This window comes from Embiotoca jacksoni, unplaced genomic scaffold (genome assembly GCF_022577435.1).
Source record: "Embiotoca jacksoni isolate LCO1_2020_lvr unplaced genomic scaffold, fEmbJac1.0.p SCAF_2, whole genome shotgun sequence".
Lineage (NCBI taxonomy): Eukaryota > Metazoa > Chordata > Actinopteri > Embiotocidae > Embiotoca > Embiotoca jacksoni.
Genome location: NW_027185340.1, coordinates 18,763,403 through 18,781,288, shown reverse-complemented (window position 1 = coordinate 18,781,288; position 17,886 = coordinate 18,763,403). Strand labels below are relative to the sequence as shown.

General features: G+C 41.3%; 1 protein-coding gene across 1 annotated transcript in view; it reads right to left on the bottom strand.

Annotated features, from left to right (window-relative positions):
- Nucleotides 1-17,886, bottom strand: part of hibch (3-hydroxyisobutyryl-CoA hydrolase) — a 23,749-nt gene extending 5,863 nt beyond the window's left edge. Inside the window, exons 1-8 of the mRNA XM_069154888.1 lie at nt 17,797-17,886; nt 17,139-17,181; nt 16,225-16,356; nt 15,650-15,737; nt 15,451-15,531; nt 15,307-15,359; nt 8,166-8,244; nt 643-788 (exon numbers count right to left, since the gene is read on the bottom strand). Coding sequence (XP_069010989.1) covers nt 643-788; nt 8,166-8,244; nt 15,307-15,359; nt 15,451-15,531; nt 15,650-15,737; nt 16,225-16,356; nt 17,139-17,181; nt 17,797-17,864 — 690 coding nt within the window. The 5' untranslated portion in view covers nt 17,865-17,886. The remainder of the gene's footprint in view (nt 1-642; nt 789-8,165; nt 8,245-15,306; nt 15,360-15,450; nt 15,532-15,649; nt 15,738-16,224; nt 16,357-17,138; nt 17,182-17,796) is intronic.

Sequence of the window (17,886 nt, the reverse complement as noted above, 5' to 3'; positions counted from 1 at the left end):
ATTATTTGGGGGATTCTTGGTTCTCACTGAGGAAAAACTTTTTTTTAGAAGAAGCTGCTGATGTAAACTGCAAATTTCAGCAGCTCATTTCTTCTTCTGTGAAATTTTGTCAAACATTCAAAGACTAATTTGTCTTTGAGTTTGGATTCACAAAGAAAATGAGGCATTACGACATTCCTGTGTACGGAGTCCAGAAATGTGTCTTGTAAGCACATTGACACGCGGCGTGTTCACGTGCAGTTTTATCTTCAACAGACAAGGAAACACGACTCTGTAGGTTGTGATGACCAAAGTGTAGTTTATCTTGCTGCCAATGACCTGACGATGATGACATTTCCCTTATTTCCACAGAGGTGAAAAGTTTGCAGCCTTGTTTCAAACAGCTGCCCGTCTGTCCTAAAATCAAGGTTACGGCCTGAAACGAACTCTGCCGCCCACGGCTCTGACCTCACGCCAACAACGAGACAAACACAACCGGCCTCTGGACCAGTCGATGTATGTTTGAACCAACGAACAAGAGTGAGGCAGCCGGTGACTCAGCTCCTGGCTTTCCAAAGCTCCAACGTCCCTCCAACCTGAGCTGGTTAAGGGATTGAACTGACAGCTGTTTATTTAATTTTTTTGTCCACCGAGTTGTATCACCTTCTTGGACTCGACAAAGTGAGTGGCGACTCCGGCTCGCTGCACGTCGCGTCCTCTGAGTCGAAAGCCCGTTAAGCCGAGAAACAGTCCCAGCTTCCCCTGGAGCCTCGGCAGGAAGTAGCCACCTCCCACGTCAGGGAAAAGCCCTGTCAAAATAAAATGGGAAGCCTTTAAACAGTTTTAATCGGTGGTGGGGGAAAAAAAAGAAGACATATTTGAGTATTTCCATTTGATGCCTCTTTTTAGTTACTCTCATCTCCATTTCAGAGGGAAATATTGTACTTTCTACTCAACTACATTTATTTAGCAGCTTTAGTAACATTTCAGAGGGAGATTTGACACTGGATGACATAAGAATCTTTTCAAAAACACATTGTTAAAGATTAAACCGGTGGCCTTCAAAATATTTGCCTCCTGCATGTCTTATAAAAGCAGAGTGCAGTTAAACTTCTCACATGGTTTCATTCCAATTAATGTTCAAATGTTCCAAATATCTCGGCAAAAATCTAATATTGGTCCAAAATCCAAACTTTGTTTTTTTCGTCTTTCCTCTCCCAGTAATCATTTGACGACCCTTCACATTTATCTGCTGTCCCTGCATATAAAACTGGATATAAAGTAGTTCAAACAAGCTCCACCTGCAGCAGCTACAACAGTAACATGCAGCACACACACACACTGATGCTTCAGTAGTAAGGATCTAATGATGTCACATATAATCAGATATCAGTTAGAGGAGCCAAACTCAAACTTTTACTTTAATATTTTAACTTTATTTTGCTGCTAATACTTATTACTGAAGTAGGATTGTTTTATGCAGGAGTTATTTGTTATGCAGTATTTTGTCATTGCTGTATTGGTACTTTTAAGTATCTGAATACTTCTTTTACCTTTGGTTTTAAAACAAATGTACCTCATGAAGAAACATGGCCATCTATTACTGTTTAACCTGTTAAAAAAAAAAAAAAAAAGCCAACGGGGTCTCTTTAAAACCAGGGCGGGACTTATTCTTAACGACACAAAACATAACAAATGAGCCTTTTAAAGATGAAGATATTTAGATATTTCATGACAATTAAATTTGGGCCAGTACCACACTGACATTTGGTTGAACCATTATTTCCATTTTTGATTGCTTTGCTGGTTATTTTCTCAATTAATCGTTTTGTCAATGAAACTCTGAAGAAGTCCCCACTGTCCAAAAACGTCAGTCCACCTCACCCAACAGGCCACTTCCACGCGGTGTGATTATGTCCAACCGTTCCCGAAGCAAACGACCGCCGACAAAACACAAAACATTCGGTTTACGAGCATTCAGGAATAATCCTCAACCTTAATCTGTCCACGGCTCGTTCTGTATTTTCAATAATGTTTCCATTTGATTTCAATATTTACGACAGGAAATGAGATTCCATTAGTTACAGTTTTTTTTCTTTCTGACCATTTGTAGCATGAGGCGCAAGAAGGGAGAAGTGAAGGGTGGAGGGTGGAGGGGGGGATTAGATGAGCTGACCTGATTCATGGCTGAAAAAAATTTAATATTATAAATGTGGCAGATTATGGCTGTTGTTCAGAACGCGAGCAGGGGCCGGGTTTAAATCTGTTAATCCCGCCGCAGAAGGGGTTAGTTAACGAGTGTGTGTGTGTGTGTGTGTGTGTGTGTGTGTGTGTGTGTGTGTGTGTAGTTACACAGGTATGAAGCAGTTAACATACTCTATAAAATACATTGTTTATTTGTTATCCTGCTTTACATGAATCCTAATGCACATTAATATGCGAGTTATCGTGAGGGAGTAACTATATTACTTTTAAAGCTGTTGGTTACTGTCGTTTTTTTTCAAGTAAATGTTACTGAAACAGATGGAAATTGTTGGACAATGTAACCTAGATTAAATCTAAATGAACTACAATGATTGTTTGATGAAGGAACGTGTTCATCCAGAGCAGAGATGAGGCTCACTGATGTGTTTTTAATGGACAACAGAGGATGGAGATCTGTTGAGCTCTGGACCAACAGTTCTCCATTTCATTCACGGTTTTTCACAGTCTTACATTGAATGCTCGGTGCTCCTGGATGCTGATTGACATAAACGGTCGTCAGGCTTAGTGTTTGACTTCAAACTACATTTAATCAAGTAAAAAATATGAGGTTGAATATTGTCGTTTTTTCTTCACTATTTTTATTTGACAGCTGCAGCATCAATGAACTTTTTAGATTAAGATTTCACTTTAAAAAAAAACCAAATAAGCTTATAAAATACAAATCTTTTTTTTTTACCAAGGAGTTAAAAGGTGTTTTCCAACCGTTCTGCCACAAGTGAAATGATTCTTTCCAAAAAAAAGAAAAAGAAGTGTCTTTCATCTGATTCATTTATTAGAGGTTTCACCAAAGAGATTTCCCTCCCAAATTTCAGATAGTTTCATTAAAATAACTGTTCAAAGGTTAAAATCACTCAAGATGAGAGAACAGACAAAGAATGAATACAAACCTGTGAAATACAATCTCATTTCTATCTTCTTCTGTAGACCTTTAAGACTCCTCAGATTTAACTTGTGACCATATGTAGGCGCACGACCCCCAGTTTGAGAACCATATACTTTGTTGTTGCTACACTGCACAATAAAACAAAAACACCACTCTGATACTTCACGCTTGCTTTTAGCCAAAAGAAACTCTGTTACGTTGTGACACATCATGTCAAAGTTACTGCTGTTAGTTAACATCATGACGCTCTCCGCTGACTGAACTGCTGGCCAGCCACGTACCGTCATCAAGAACGAGGAAGCTAACGTCGGCGAAATCTGCACGATTGAGACCACAATCTGTCTTTGGTTGCTGGAAAACAAAGACCTGAAGACAACTGGACTAAAGTGCAATCTGAAAATGTAACATCCAGAGCATACGAGTAAATCCAAAGATTTCTTCTGACCAAAGAGTGAAGAATCAAGTTTCAGACAAACCTGAAGACGAAAGGCGTCTTCTGTGGTGGCTCAGCTGATTGTAAAAAGCAAGAAGCCGCTGCAGGCACCAGACGGGCTCAGACGGTACAGCTCACTGATTTCAGGTCAGCTAGCGTAATTGAAAATACAAAGAAAGAGCTAAAATGACATGTCATACAAATGTTTTGAAAAGGAGGGTTAAACCAGCACAATATGTCCTGTAGCAGTTTTGTTCTTGTTCCGCACACGGGGAACAGGTTTCATATCAAACTCTCATCACATTTCTACAACATCTATTACGTAAATGTGGCGGATGCTGTTGTGACTTTCAGAGTAATGGCTATTCAGAGAAATTAGGGCACAGCGGCATGCAGCTACCTTGTTCCTAATTTACAATCAGAACTGCAGAACTACACCAATGACATGCTAATGAGATGACACAAATCTACCGTTACAAAGCACATTTTAAATTTAGGCCGCTCAATTTGCCTGCAAGGAAAAGCGACATTTTAACTGTATCCGAGACCATTTTCAAAATAAAATAATTCTCAGCTAAGTCACGACTTTTCCATCAGTTAAACCCATCTGTATAATACCGGCAGACTTAAGTGGGAAAAGATAGATTCCACGGTGTGACTGTGCTTGCAGTAAAACGAGCACGACAGAGCTCGAGAGGATCCGACCTCGGGATCAGAGCTAAAATAAGCACGAGGGTCTGCGAGGCAGCTTCTCCAACATAATGCGGTGGGAATTTCTCACACTGCAGCGGGGACGTGCTGATAACGGCGGGTGCAGCAGCCTGCGAGTCAAGTGCCTTCGGGACAAAACCATCACGACAGCGTCACGACCGCATGCCGCAGTTCATCCTTGTGGCTTGTTTTTGTCATTTCAGTTTTTTCCTGTCGCTTTCGTGTGTTCTCCTTGTTTAGCTGTCTTTCCGTGTCTCCCTTTCATTCGGTTATGTCTCTCTTTCCTTTCAGGGTTTCATGTTCATTTCCTGTTATTTTGACACTCTCCTTTGTTGTGATCCAAATGGCGTACTTGTGCAGCAACACTCACTATTTTAAGAGCGTAAGTGCGTCCACACTGTCAAGTACAGAAACATGCACCAAACTACAAGTACCAGGATGATGCACTCGAAACAGTACAAAGAACAAGTGTGAAACGTTGGACACTTTCCACCCTAAAGGGGCGGGGCCACCGACATAAAGACTTTTCAAATGAGGGCGTCTGAGGAAGCTGCAGCTGATCCTGAACACCACACAAAAGTGTTTCTTTTCCACTGCTGCTGCTGGACAGAAGAATCAATGTGTATATTGAGTGTGTTAAACTGTTGATTTCTGGGTAAAATAAATAAGGCTGCTGATATGTTGGTGGGTCATGTTGAGGTGATTTTCCGGTCAGTGCAGAACATCAGTGTGCGATCTGAAACAACACTACACCGTCAAAATTCCTGCACGACACAAGTAAGAGTCCCGACGTGTAAGAGCACTATTTATTAGTGCACTAAGGGAAGTACGACATTTAGAAACACAGCACTTGTGTCTTGTTTCTGTTGTCTTAACTTCCTGTCCTCTCGTCTTCCCACCTGTGTCTGATTGTCCTCCCCACCTTGATTGTTTCGAGCTGTGTTCAATTATCCCCTGACCTCCTGTGTATAAAAGTCTGCTTCTGGACAATCCTTGCTTTAACTTCTGTGTGTAAAATTGTGAGAGCCAGTAAAAGGTGTCAAACTTCACTTATTTTTGTTATGCATTTCAGTCCAAACCCCTTGAAAACGGGACACCGCGGCAGCTTGGAGGAGGATTAGACACGTTTTCCTGCTCCTGAGTGACAGGAGAGTTTTAAAAAGGCAGCAGGAGACTTGTGCTTTTTTTTTTATTAGCATTAATTATGGAGACTGTGTAATTTTACCTGCAAGTAAACGCAACACAAAGATGCACATGGGTACGAGCATTGCAGAAACACCCAGTGTATCTATGCCGGGATATAGCCAATCCTCAGCCTGTGCAATTGAATTACTGTCCCATTTCCTCCCACTCCTCCTCATCTTTGAGAAAATCCCACACAACAATCAGACCACATCAACAAGAACCTCGACCAATTTTGTCTCCGCTGCGCTCGTTTCCCGTCCGCCGACAACAATACAATCTTCATCAAGAGCCAAGAATGCATCAGAACACGCTTAGTATATGTGTGTGTGTGTGTGTGTGTGTGTGTGTGTGTGTGTGTGTGTGTGTGTGAAATGAAATGAAGGATGACTCGATTGTCCTTGGAAGTTAGCGAGTGTGAGGGAGTGAGCGCGCACAGTCAATTTATCACAACAGATTCACATTGAAGCTGCACGAAAAACAAAACAAAAAAAACAGCAATGCCTGCGCAAAATATAATGTCCTGCTCATTCCAATCTGAATATGATCAAATCTGAGCAGAAAGTCTGTCGAGAGCTTTTTAAGCTGATCATCAAACATGTTTGACAACCACCTCAGACTCTATTATCTACAGTACCTTTATGAAGTGATTACACTGACTGAGATCATTAACTGTCTGCACAGCCTCATTCCCGCCACAAAACACTCCGGATATAATGTATATACACCTATATTCATGTGCAGCAACACTACTGTGATAAAACATGCAGATTTAAGTGATAACAGGCTGCTTTTACACCATAACATCAGCTGTAGTTTGGTCGTTGTTAGAGATTTGTTACTAATCTGCTCAGCGCCTCAGGAGAAGGCCATCTGTCTAAAAGAGTCAATTAGCTAAAGAGCAAACCATAGCTTAGTGCCTCAGTAATGGACATTTACACTTGAGGAACTGATTCAGATGGTAAGAAATTAAGTTAATGATGATCATACAAGGTGCCAAGTCCTTCAAGAACTGATGCTCTAAGAATTATGTTGTGAAACTGCATGTTTTTCTACCAGAAACATTTGCAAGCTTCAGGATCCCTTTGATTTAAGACTATTGAAGGCTAAAATTGTCTTAAATGTGAGCACAAGTAGGTTAACCCACGGTGCCGTCACTCACTGGTTTGTGTACTGTTGTTTTGGAGCCTGGCACTTTGACCATCGCCGTATAGTTTTTCTTGGAACCAGAAGTGACCATATTTGGATGAGCTGGAGAGGATGAGTGGTGGTGGATGGATACTATGCCCCGCCCACCTCTACCAGAAACCTGACTGCACCAGGCATGTCAATCAAACTAGACAAGCCCCTAATACCTCTCTTTAAAGCCTAATATCAAATTTATTATTAGTATGGAATTTAGCTATTGAAACCATTGTGACTTGTGGAAAACATTTTATGACTTTGTATTTCATGAGAGAAGTTGTAATTTTTTTGAATGGGAGTCTGTTGGAGCCAGAGTTTTTTGGAGCCTGCCCCTAGTGGCCCTCAGTGGCACTGCAATGTCAGGCACTCCACTACTTCCATTTTAATATCCAGTTGAAGGTTAACAAAAACACTCATTTTATCCAACTACTATACCTTAAAATAACTGTTTAACATCATTTTGATGGCCCTTATAATATGGAGAAAGGGACCTCTTTCGTTCCCTCTCCACACACAGAACGTCCTTTCTTGTGCTATTTGACTTGGTCCAATCAGGTACCATCTCCCGTGAAAAGTGCGTAACCCTTTACGCCACTACATCACACGGCACCAACTATCAGGTGGCTCTCTATTTCCAGGACGGACATCATGGCAGCAGCGAGGACACTGGAGGGAACATTTACAAAGGACGCCAAGAAAAGAAGTGAACCTTGGACTGGCTTTTAGTCGCTGACGAGAGCTTTTTGAAATAAAAGGCTTCCAGAGACGCCCAGCTGGCGTTCTTGCTAAGGAGGTAATATTATCTGGCTTGCTATGTCTTGCGTTGTTGCAATTGCTTGGTGTTTGGCAGTGCCAGCAAGTTGTTTACCAGCTGGGTGTTGATCATAAGCCACTTCAGCACATCCCGACAGAGGTTAAGCTGACAGCAACAGTTACTCCTGACAGCTGGATCACCTCTCAGTCGGCCTGCGTGTTCTTTATCAGTCGTTTTAAACATAATGTGATGAGCTGTTTAATTAGGGCATGTAATAAACACTATTAGTTTTTCTAAATCAGTGTATATTTAGATAGCAGCCTTAATTTTGACCAACTTTGATATTTACCTCACTAGTGCTGAAAAAAAAGAATCTACTTTGGATTTAGCGTATGACCTTCAGACACACCGGCCTGGACTATAAACTCTTCCTTTCCACTTTATCCCGCTGGCTACTTCAGCAGTGAGTTTTTAACCTCAATTTACGAGGATAATTTCTCGGTATTATTATACACAGTAATGAATACAGGTCATCTATCCCTTTGTAGTATTTTTCCCAGCTTCCCATGTGGACAGACCTAGTGTCTGAGTGGATATGAACTGGGTCCAGCTGGCTGTAAAACTGAAATCATTGCTCCTACATAATTAATGGTCTAGATACCCAATTGCACCGATGTGGGCCAACGAGCATCCCTGACTCCCTCCCTCCCACCCGCCCAACCCTGCCTCCCTCCCTCCCACAAAGAAGACAGGAGTCAGCTGGACAGACTTACCGATGCCCGTCTCTGGCATGGCGAACAGCGTCTTCTCCGTCGCCACTCGAAACCGTCCGTGAACTGAGACACCGACGCCCTGCAGGTGGAGGAGAGCAAGGGTTACAAAACACAGAAATCCAGATTTAAAAAAAAAAAAAAGGACAGACAATACACAGAGGTGGAAACAGTGTCACGGAGAAAACATTAATAACTGTCAAACTCAAGAGCTGAAGTAAACCAGGCCAGGCCGACCCCCCCCCCCCCCCCCCCATAGGTGTGTGTGTGGTTCCCAACAGGGACAGAGGTGAAGGCTAATGAGCAGCGGTGGCCAGAGGACATTTTCAGCCACGGTACGGACTGCAAGTCAAATTATAGTGTTGCCTTGGAAACAGCATCACCTTGCAAACCTTCTCAAGAACAAGGCAGGTGGATAAAACTGGTGAATTTTTACGCAGTTATAATAAAATGATCAATTAGAAGAAAACTTTTCAAGCTTTTATTCTCAGGTTATTCCTAATGACAGTGTAATGACAGCATAGTTAACATAAATGAAAAAATAATTAGACAGTGTACAGAATTTATTTGACGTCATCAATATAAAAATGAAATAAAAACAGTTAGAAAACTAGACACACAAAATGGATGGCGTCCTCTGCGGTGTTAAACTCAGCTGTTTCCAGAGGGGTTGTGATTGAACAGCGTAAAGTAATCCCACTACTTCGCTGACCTTCAGTAATGTAGAAGATTTCTTATTAATTAAACAATCTTCTTACCCAGAGGGGGGATATGTTGGGATCAGAGCCTGAACTGTACCTACGAGCAGGGTTGTTTAGCGGTCAGGTTAAAAGAAAAAAATGAGATATGTTGGTGATTAATGGCAGCGGAAGGTCGTCAGGTTAATCCCCCCGAGGGTTCACATCCACGTGAACTAGAGGCTGCAAGGATACGTTTCCTTTAATTAATTCATACATCTGGTTGGTGTCAAGGTGGCACAGTGAAGCTGGGAGGGAAATTGAGTCTTTATAATGTGAACGTCCACCAAGCAGCCATGGACCAATAACTGTTATAATTCATTCGTACATTATTTTTCTACCAGCTGGTGGTAATTCCCCAACCTGAACATATGTCAAGAATGTCTTTCCTTCCATGTGGACTTCAACTTTGTTGTCTTTCCCTCAAATGTTCCCGCCCATCTCTCGGCTTCGAAGAGGTTTTACAAATGTGAAATAGAAGACTGATACCATCGTATTGTGTTCCGTTAAATATGAAGTTCTTGCGAGACGCTACAATTTACCTGTGATCCTGAAACGCCTCACATGCCATCAGTAGATGCCAGCTGGCAAGCTGCACGCAGAGAAGCCTCCAGTTACTTCAGCTCACGCAACTAAAGACAGGCGTGCGGCCAAAACTTCGTTTGAAAAGAGTAATTTAGCAGACGCTACGCGTGGTAAATGCTGTGGCTCACTCACGCCGATTAAATTTACTCCTGCGTAAACGTAGCAAAGGTTATACGTTTAAAAAAGAAAAAGAAAAAACATGTTAGTGTGGATGTAGCTTAGTTATTGAAATATTGTACAGAATGACGAAATATTTTTTGATAGTAAATGGTACCGAAATAGTTCAATTGGTGCCATAAATCAGTTACCCAACCCTAAACATGATGTCCAGGGTTAAAAAAAACAAACAAAAAAACGGTATCCCTGCCAACAGATACCCTTAAATCCTCCAAACTGGTCCTTTCCATCACAAACCCTCTTCTCCAACCCTAAAGACGAACAAACTCCAGCTGAAAACCATTGTTTTTGCTGAAGTTCTCATCTTGCTGCAGGGATGTGAAACGGCACTTGAAGACGGATCCCTGCCCACCTTCAACATGAAGTCCCACTGGGAGCTGTGCAGTGCAGCAGATACAAACAAAGAGGCACACCGTGGGTAGAAACGGCCACAATGGATGTTTCTTAGCACCTTATGGACAAGGAGCTTGGCTCAGAGATAAAACTAAGAAGCGCACACTGAAGGCTACGAGCTACAGCAACTGGTGGTGTCGTCACTGAATCAATGGTATCGATTAGCAACCTCAAAATGGATGTAGAACATGTATTTTGTGCAAAGAGGCTGTAAAACAAAACCATCCTTACTGCACCTGAGAATCCGGGTGATATAAAACAAGGCAACAACGTTACGTAGATGTTTATGCATGAGTGTTTTCAAGGCTGCTGGATGAGTAGGCGAGCCATACAAGGGGAAGTGGTGGTGGGAGGAAAAAGGTAGTGAAACTCAGCTGTGCAAAACGTGTGCCAATAAACTGACATTTGAAAGGGCAAACACAACCAAGCACGGCATTCAGGAAATTGCAATTTTGGAGGACTGAATGAGACAGAATGAGATACTCTGCAAGTTTGTGGCTGTATCTAACGATCATTTTATAACTATTATATTAAAAAAATGTAAATGAGATCTTTAAATTACTTGTTTTGTTTGATTATTTCTTAAAATATATATATATATTCAACTGGCAATGATATAAAATTAGGGAAATTAGGGTATTTTTTCTCAATCATTGACTGACAGATGTCAGCTAGATCCATAGTCAGAGTCAAATGTGGTTCTTTATTATAGTCACAGACACATTGACATTACAGTGGGATCACAGCAAGTGTAGGGAATTACTCTTAGACCAATGTACACATTGATTTCTACTGCATTTAGCCCCATGAAAGATCAATGAATGCTATATGGTGCCCGGTGTAGATATATAAAAGACGCCACCTGCTGAGAGATTTTGATGACAGCCGACGAGCTGTCTTCACTTTGAACAGCAGAGGAGACGACTGCAGAGTCGGAGAGCAGCGCTGCTGGGTGACAAATTGCCACGAAGGATTAAAAATATCTGATCAGTGGGGAATAAACAGAACTCTGCCGATAGATCCCAATACTGATTCTAACAAAGGAGGGACACAGAAAAGTCTTTTTCTATTTCATAATGGAATAATGACGTTTAGTGAAGTGACGTTTTGATTTCAGAGTTGCTGAATCATCACTCAGTGCTTCCTTCACTTGTTTATTCATATTAATCACTTTGCATTATCACTGGCGGATATTTCGCAAAAAGGACTACAAAAGGATCAGTGGGCAGATTAAAGTACAGACAGATTTTATGCATGGAATACAACGATACATGCACGGTACGTGCTGTTAAACCATTTTAAACTGTACCCAATGACCAAACGTTGCTTGTACAAAAGTACAAGGACACGCGGTCCTTTGAGGATGGAGAGGAGGATCTGTTTAAACCAAGTGGCAACCAACTCTGACGTCATCCGTCGGTTTGTGAACGGCCGTTACGAAGAGTTTGACTTTTCGTCCGTCGCCATCTTGCTAGCTCGGAGCAGTTTGAAGTGACCATATTTGGATGAGCTGCAGAGGAACGAGTGGTAGATGTGACTTGATCTGATTGGTAACCCAAAGACACCCCGAGGAACGCCCCCGCCCACCGATAGCGGAAACCTGACTGCACCATATGCCTGTCAATCAAACAGACACGCCCCCCAAAAATACTGCTTTTTGAGGGCTAATTTCTAATTAATTATTGAAACATTTTCCGATGGACAGCCAGAAAACGAATAAGAAGTGACTTTAGCTAACAACACCATAATCAGTTGTGGAAAAAAATTCCTTGACTTTGTATTTTGTGAGAGGCGTTGAATGGGAGTCTATGGAGCCAGAGCCATTTTGGAGCCAACCCCTTGAGGCACTCGATGGTATTGCACATTATGGCACTTCAACCATCGTGAGTTGTTGCTGCTTCTGCTCTTCTTACCTACCATGTGGAATATATATTTTTTATTATTTGTTAAAAAAAAAAAGGTCTTTTCAAAATTACCTCTGCAGTGTCGTGAGTCTAATTTGTTTCCCAAATTCGCTGGACATTTTGAAAATGAAAAAAAGAAGCTATAATTAAATAAAAACAAATTCCTGTTCACTGGATCCTGACCCTCTTATGAAAGTCAGGCTGAATCACTTCTCATAATTGATGAATGACTTTTCAAATCGCATTTTAACAAAATATCTGGTGTTCCTCTTGTCTGCATCTATTATTAGATACTGGATGAGTCACGGAGAATGGAGAGCCATCAAAATATAAGATCAGCGTACTCTGTAAATTAACGGTAGCCATTTCCAACAAATACAAGCGGAAAAGCAGACTTTTTGAAATCAGGGAAAAGAAAAAGACCTAAAAAAGGAGGATGTAGACTGAGGGGCTGTTTGATCTCACATTACCAGACTTCCACCATAAAAGTTGTGGAATATCGTGAAGCGCCATATAAGAACACGTCTCCAGATCGCCCTGTAAACAATGGTAATTTACAAAGGTGAGCGGACGAGAGTGTTTATGGCTTCGGCCTACAAATAGAAGAGGCTGCAGAATTTACAACGCGGCCGAGACAGTTTACACTGATGGAGAACGTGGAGGTGTTCATTAGGGAATCTGGTTTATTTAATATAAAGCAAATATTGACAGAAGAGCTGTGGCGAAATCTATTAAAAGACATTCCTGGGGTGAAGCAGCTGAATTACTTTGTACCTCTCCTTAATAATATTAGACTTTAGTTAGTAGTAATCCAGTTTTGCATAATAAGGAAGTGTTAGCTGACACTATAAGAGTGGAAAGCCTGTGTGTATTTATGCAGAAGCCTTCCAGCTGATTCAAAGAGACCAAGGGATGTATTACTTTCCACATCACTCTTGCTCTTTAAACTTTCAGAAAAGGCGAAAATATTTCGCACAGGCGAAATATGGCCCGAACTCGCTGTCGTCTTCAGCATTAAGCAAATATGCTCTCAAGGGGACAGAAGTTACCATCGTACAGCTCAGGATAAATATCCATGAAACCACTTCGCTAACCCCTGTCGCAAACCGTCTTAAATACAACACGTCCTGAATGCGAGGGGCCTGCTGTCGGACTGTGTAAATGTTTGAAGTCTCAAGCACAAACAGAGAGTGAAACGGCCTCTGTTCAAATTCAAAGCGCAGCGTATCCGGATTAATAACACTTAAGCATTCGCAGACCTTAATTCCAGGGATTTTAAAACTTTGGAGTGCGATGAATGATGTGCGTGAGATGAGATCCTGCTCGTGTGTGTGTGTGGGGTGTGTGTGTGTGTGTGTGTGTGTGTGTGTGTGTGTGTGTGAGAGAGACCTGCTGATGACATGCCTGTACTCCCTGATGGTTTGTTATCACTCATGTAAGGATACTGGTTTGATATGGGAGTTCTGCCCTCGGCTGTGAACAGATCTGGGAAAAGGGGGGTCTCCGGTGCCTCTCTGACTTTTCCATATATAGAACTGGCCTGTTTTCGTCCTGTGTGCACATTAAAACAGCCATCGCCCTGAGGACGGTTTACGTCAACATTCGTGTAATCTCTGTCCTAACATGACATGACATGACAGGACGGAAAGACTTCAAATCACTTTATTTCCAGAGCCAGACGTCCATAGAGACAAAGAATAGAAGAAGATATATTAAAACGTATTATAACGGTTCGACAAACATCACAGTTTACAAAGTTTTCCGCTGGGAGGATGAACAGAAGTGATTTCCTGAACCGTATGCTTCAACGTACATCAGAACCGAGCACTCAGCTGCCTGCTTTGCATCCATTCCTTCCAGCATGTTACTCCGTAGTTTTGTTCTGACAAATAAATTACAGCTTCTGTCTCTCTTGGAAAGGAAACTGGTAAGTGGGGATGTCATTGTGACTGCAGCTGTCTAAACACAGCTCAGACGACCAAACAAGATGATTCTTTGGTTCACAGCTTCAAGGATTCATCTCTGTCCGAGTTACTACACTGGCAAACAAAACAGCCTGCAGCTTTATTTATCTTTTTTTTGTATTTTTTTGTATGCGTTTCTGAATTGGGAGTCTGTAGCAGCCCACAGGAACAGCTGATCTATTTTAAATGGGAATTAACACACCGATTAAGGTCAATTAGTTGAAAAATGTTGAGTTCTACACAACAATCCCTCTGCTGCCATCACAGTCCTAAGATTGTTTTGGTGGTCAGTCGAAATTAAAATGGACTATTGTTTATAACTGACATTTCTAAGTCGCACTGATTTCAGTGTAGGGAGATACAATATCTTTAAAGCTGCACTAATCTATATTTCATGACAGCAACAGCTCAAATGACTGTCCGAACGTGGCGGTCTGCTTGGCTCATTTCAGCGCAGACTGCTGTCTCAAGCCGGCTCAATAACGCCGGTTTCGTTTCGATGATACTGCAATTCCCACTTTGCTTGCTTACTACAAATCAGCAACCCGTAAGTTAACTAATAATGTATTTTATGGGTCGTAAAGGATATAGCATTATTGTAGCTTGCAGTGTTTATTAGCGTTGAAGTAAAAATTGTAATAGTAATAAATTAACGCGAATATGTTGCTACTTCGGTTGCTGATACCAAAAACAACAAAAAAACATATTTGTAAGGACGTTGAGAGTACAAATAAAACATTAAAAATATGTAAAATATGGGACCTTTAAGCGACGGTTGTTGTAAAAGTGCACGGCAGGTCTTCACACATCTGTACCACAGGGACACACACACACACACACACACACACACACACACACAAGCAAGCAAACAATGAGTCAGTGGACACTGGTGGCTCTGAGCGGCCTTGGTGACACATCAGGACTAAAATTAGTCAGTCAAGGTCACAACAGAGGAGATACAGAAAAAAAGAACAGACTCCTCCTAAAGCACCTCCTCCAACCAGGTGAGATAATCAATACCAATAAATCACGACGCTTCACAATCAGAGTCCGTCCTGATTAATGATCGTTTGTGCAGCTCTGTCTGAGTTACACTTCATCCTGCTTGTTGTGGAGCAAAGGTACCAAATCCAAATTCAAACCATATCTGACACCTGCAGGGAAAAAACAGCAGCAGCAACAATGCTTTGTCACTTCCCATTGCGTCCAATCAGGGGCCTCCTTGCCACTGGCATCAGGTGACAGTGGCAGAAAGCTCTCTACTGACACCTACTGGCAGAATTTAGTATCACACCTCGTAGAGAGAGTCTAATGCTTAATGATGCCCTAAATAGGAGGCAACATTTCTTAGACTTTATATACAAGACAGAAAAGTCACACTCACCCCTCCCATCGTTATGCCATCAATAATGGCGATATACGGCTTCCTGCACGCTCCTTGAAAGATGAAACAAAATGTGTTGAGAAGTTTATATGAATAGATAACCGATACTACTAGTTTAAAGGTCAATGTAATCATAAAGCACACCTATAGCATTGTTCAGCATGTATTCCTCACGAAAAAAGATCTGCGCGAGAGGGTGACCGGCCTTCGCTGCTTCTGTTATCGCTGAGAGGAAAAAAGAAAAAAAAAAGACAAAGCTGTGATGAAGGAACAGATTTCTGCTACATTTAAACATAAAACTTTTCCAGACCCCAAAGACCGAACCTCCAACACTACTGCTTACCTCTGATGTCTCCACCAGCACAAAAGGCTTTCCCTCCTTCCTTCCCTTTAATAATCACAATGTCCGTCTCGCTGTCACTTTCCCATTTCTAGAATCACAAAATCAAGAAAATCTTCATTAAAATCAAAGCAGATGCTGATGTTACATAGTTATGGAGTGTTTAAAAGTTTAAATTAATTAATATCGAGACCAATATTATATTATATTGTGCATTTTAGCATCTTCCTCATAAAAACGAGGGTCAGTGAAGATTACGGTCTTCAGAGGACTGAAGAGGAAGCGAGACCACCGAGGACATTTTAAACCACAAACAGAACAGTTGTTTTGCAGCAATTTTTCTTTAATTAGATAGATGACTAAATTATTTCATAACATTTTATCCGTGTCTCCAATTATGTCAACCTAATAACTGTTCAAAGTTAATGGAATTGCATTCAATACACTTTTACATAAGAAAAGCAGGTTCTTTATACCAAATACAACGAACGGAAACTTTTCAGAGTTAGTTTATGAGCAAATCTGTCAAACTACGCGTTGACGTCGGCATTAAGCGGGCTTCACACACACACACACACCTTGAGCTGAGGGTAGATTTGCCGGATCATCGTCAGGTTGAGGGCGTTCAGGACTTTGGGTCTGTTCATGGTGATCACGCCGGCTCGGCCCACTTTCTCCAGGAGAACCTCCGGCTCCATGCGACTCGACATCTGATGGGAAACAGACACAGGAGATAGTTTTTTAGAAGAATTTTCAACACACGATGATACACAAAAAAAAAAAAAAAGAGAGAGCAGAATTGTTATGACTCCGGCAGACAGACCAGAGTCAGCGTAGGACGAGTCAGTGATAACGTAACATCACTTCACTCAATTACAATAATAGACTATGAATACAACAATTACGCCAATCAGTGTCAAAAACAGACAAATCTGACTGAGCTGGAACCAAAATTATGAGAATTGTAGTTAATCTGATCCCAAATGCAAAACGAACATCAACACAGAGCATTTTAAACAGCAGCAACAAAGATTGCGTTTAGTCATTTTTAAGTGGAAACCACAATGTCTCCAACAAGGTCGGGTGAAAAAGAAAAGCTGCTGCTATCTGTGGAGTCTCCGGTGTCAACTGCTTATCAAAATAAAGAACAGTTGAAATACATAAATCAGTAGAAACAGTCTGTTGGTCACATGTACAGCACGTGATCAGCTGAAAGTCATCATAGTGACATGCTGAGGAAGTGTGACATCAGGATCTCAATACCAGATAATCCTGCCGAGTCCGTCATAAAGTGTGTGATGTGTTAGAGGTGAAGGACACTCAAAGCTGAGACAAGACAACACATTACTGCACATGGCTGATATGTACTGAAACAAATCAGAATAAGAATTGGATTATCGTTATTATCATTAGCTCTACTGCACCATTTAAATGCTGGCTGAACTGGATGGTAAAATATTAAATGAAAAGGATTTGTGTTGCATCTTCTCACCATGTGAGCCTGGATCCGCTGCAGTCTGCAGAGGGACTTCAGTCTGGAAGAGACAGGAAGGACAAAGTGGTGGAAAATATTCATAACTAAACATACAGGCTTCGATTTCAAAGACTCAGAATCAATATAATTTAACTTAATCAATTAAAACGTTGCATTCTGCCAAACTCAAACTATGATAAACGTAAACAGGTTGGGAACTGGCCGCAGACACACGACCTTAAACATGGTCTTCTTCTTAAAACCACGACTGCATATATTGATTATTTGCATTATCGATTAATCTGTTGATTTTCTTGATTCATTGACTCAATATTTGGTCTTTAAATTGTCCAAAAATGGTGAGAAATAAGCCGAAAATGTCTCATTTCGACCGGATCAATAGTCCACAAACCAAAACATACTCAGTTTATTATCTTTAAAGACTACAAATAAATAACAATTAAAAAAGATGGAATCAGAGAATTTATAGCAAAACGACTCAAAGTGAATAATCCCTGATCAGAAAGGTTGATAACTAATATTCTATTAAATCAGATAATCGATTACTCGACGAATCATTGGAGCTCGACATAAAGAGTGATAATTTATGATATCGGGACTTTCTGCCCCCAAAAACAGGCCACACCTTGTATCTCAACCGTTGTTTGACACCTACCTGCAAGCGGTCGTCAACACCGTTAAGGACATTTTTAGTTTTGCCTTGTGGCAGCTGCACGTCGACATACAGCCTTCCTCTCTCCTCTGA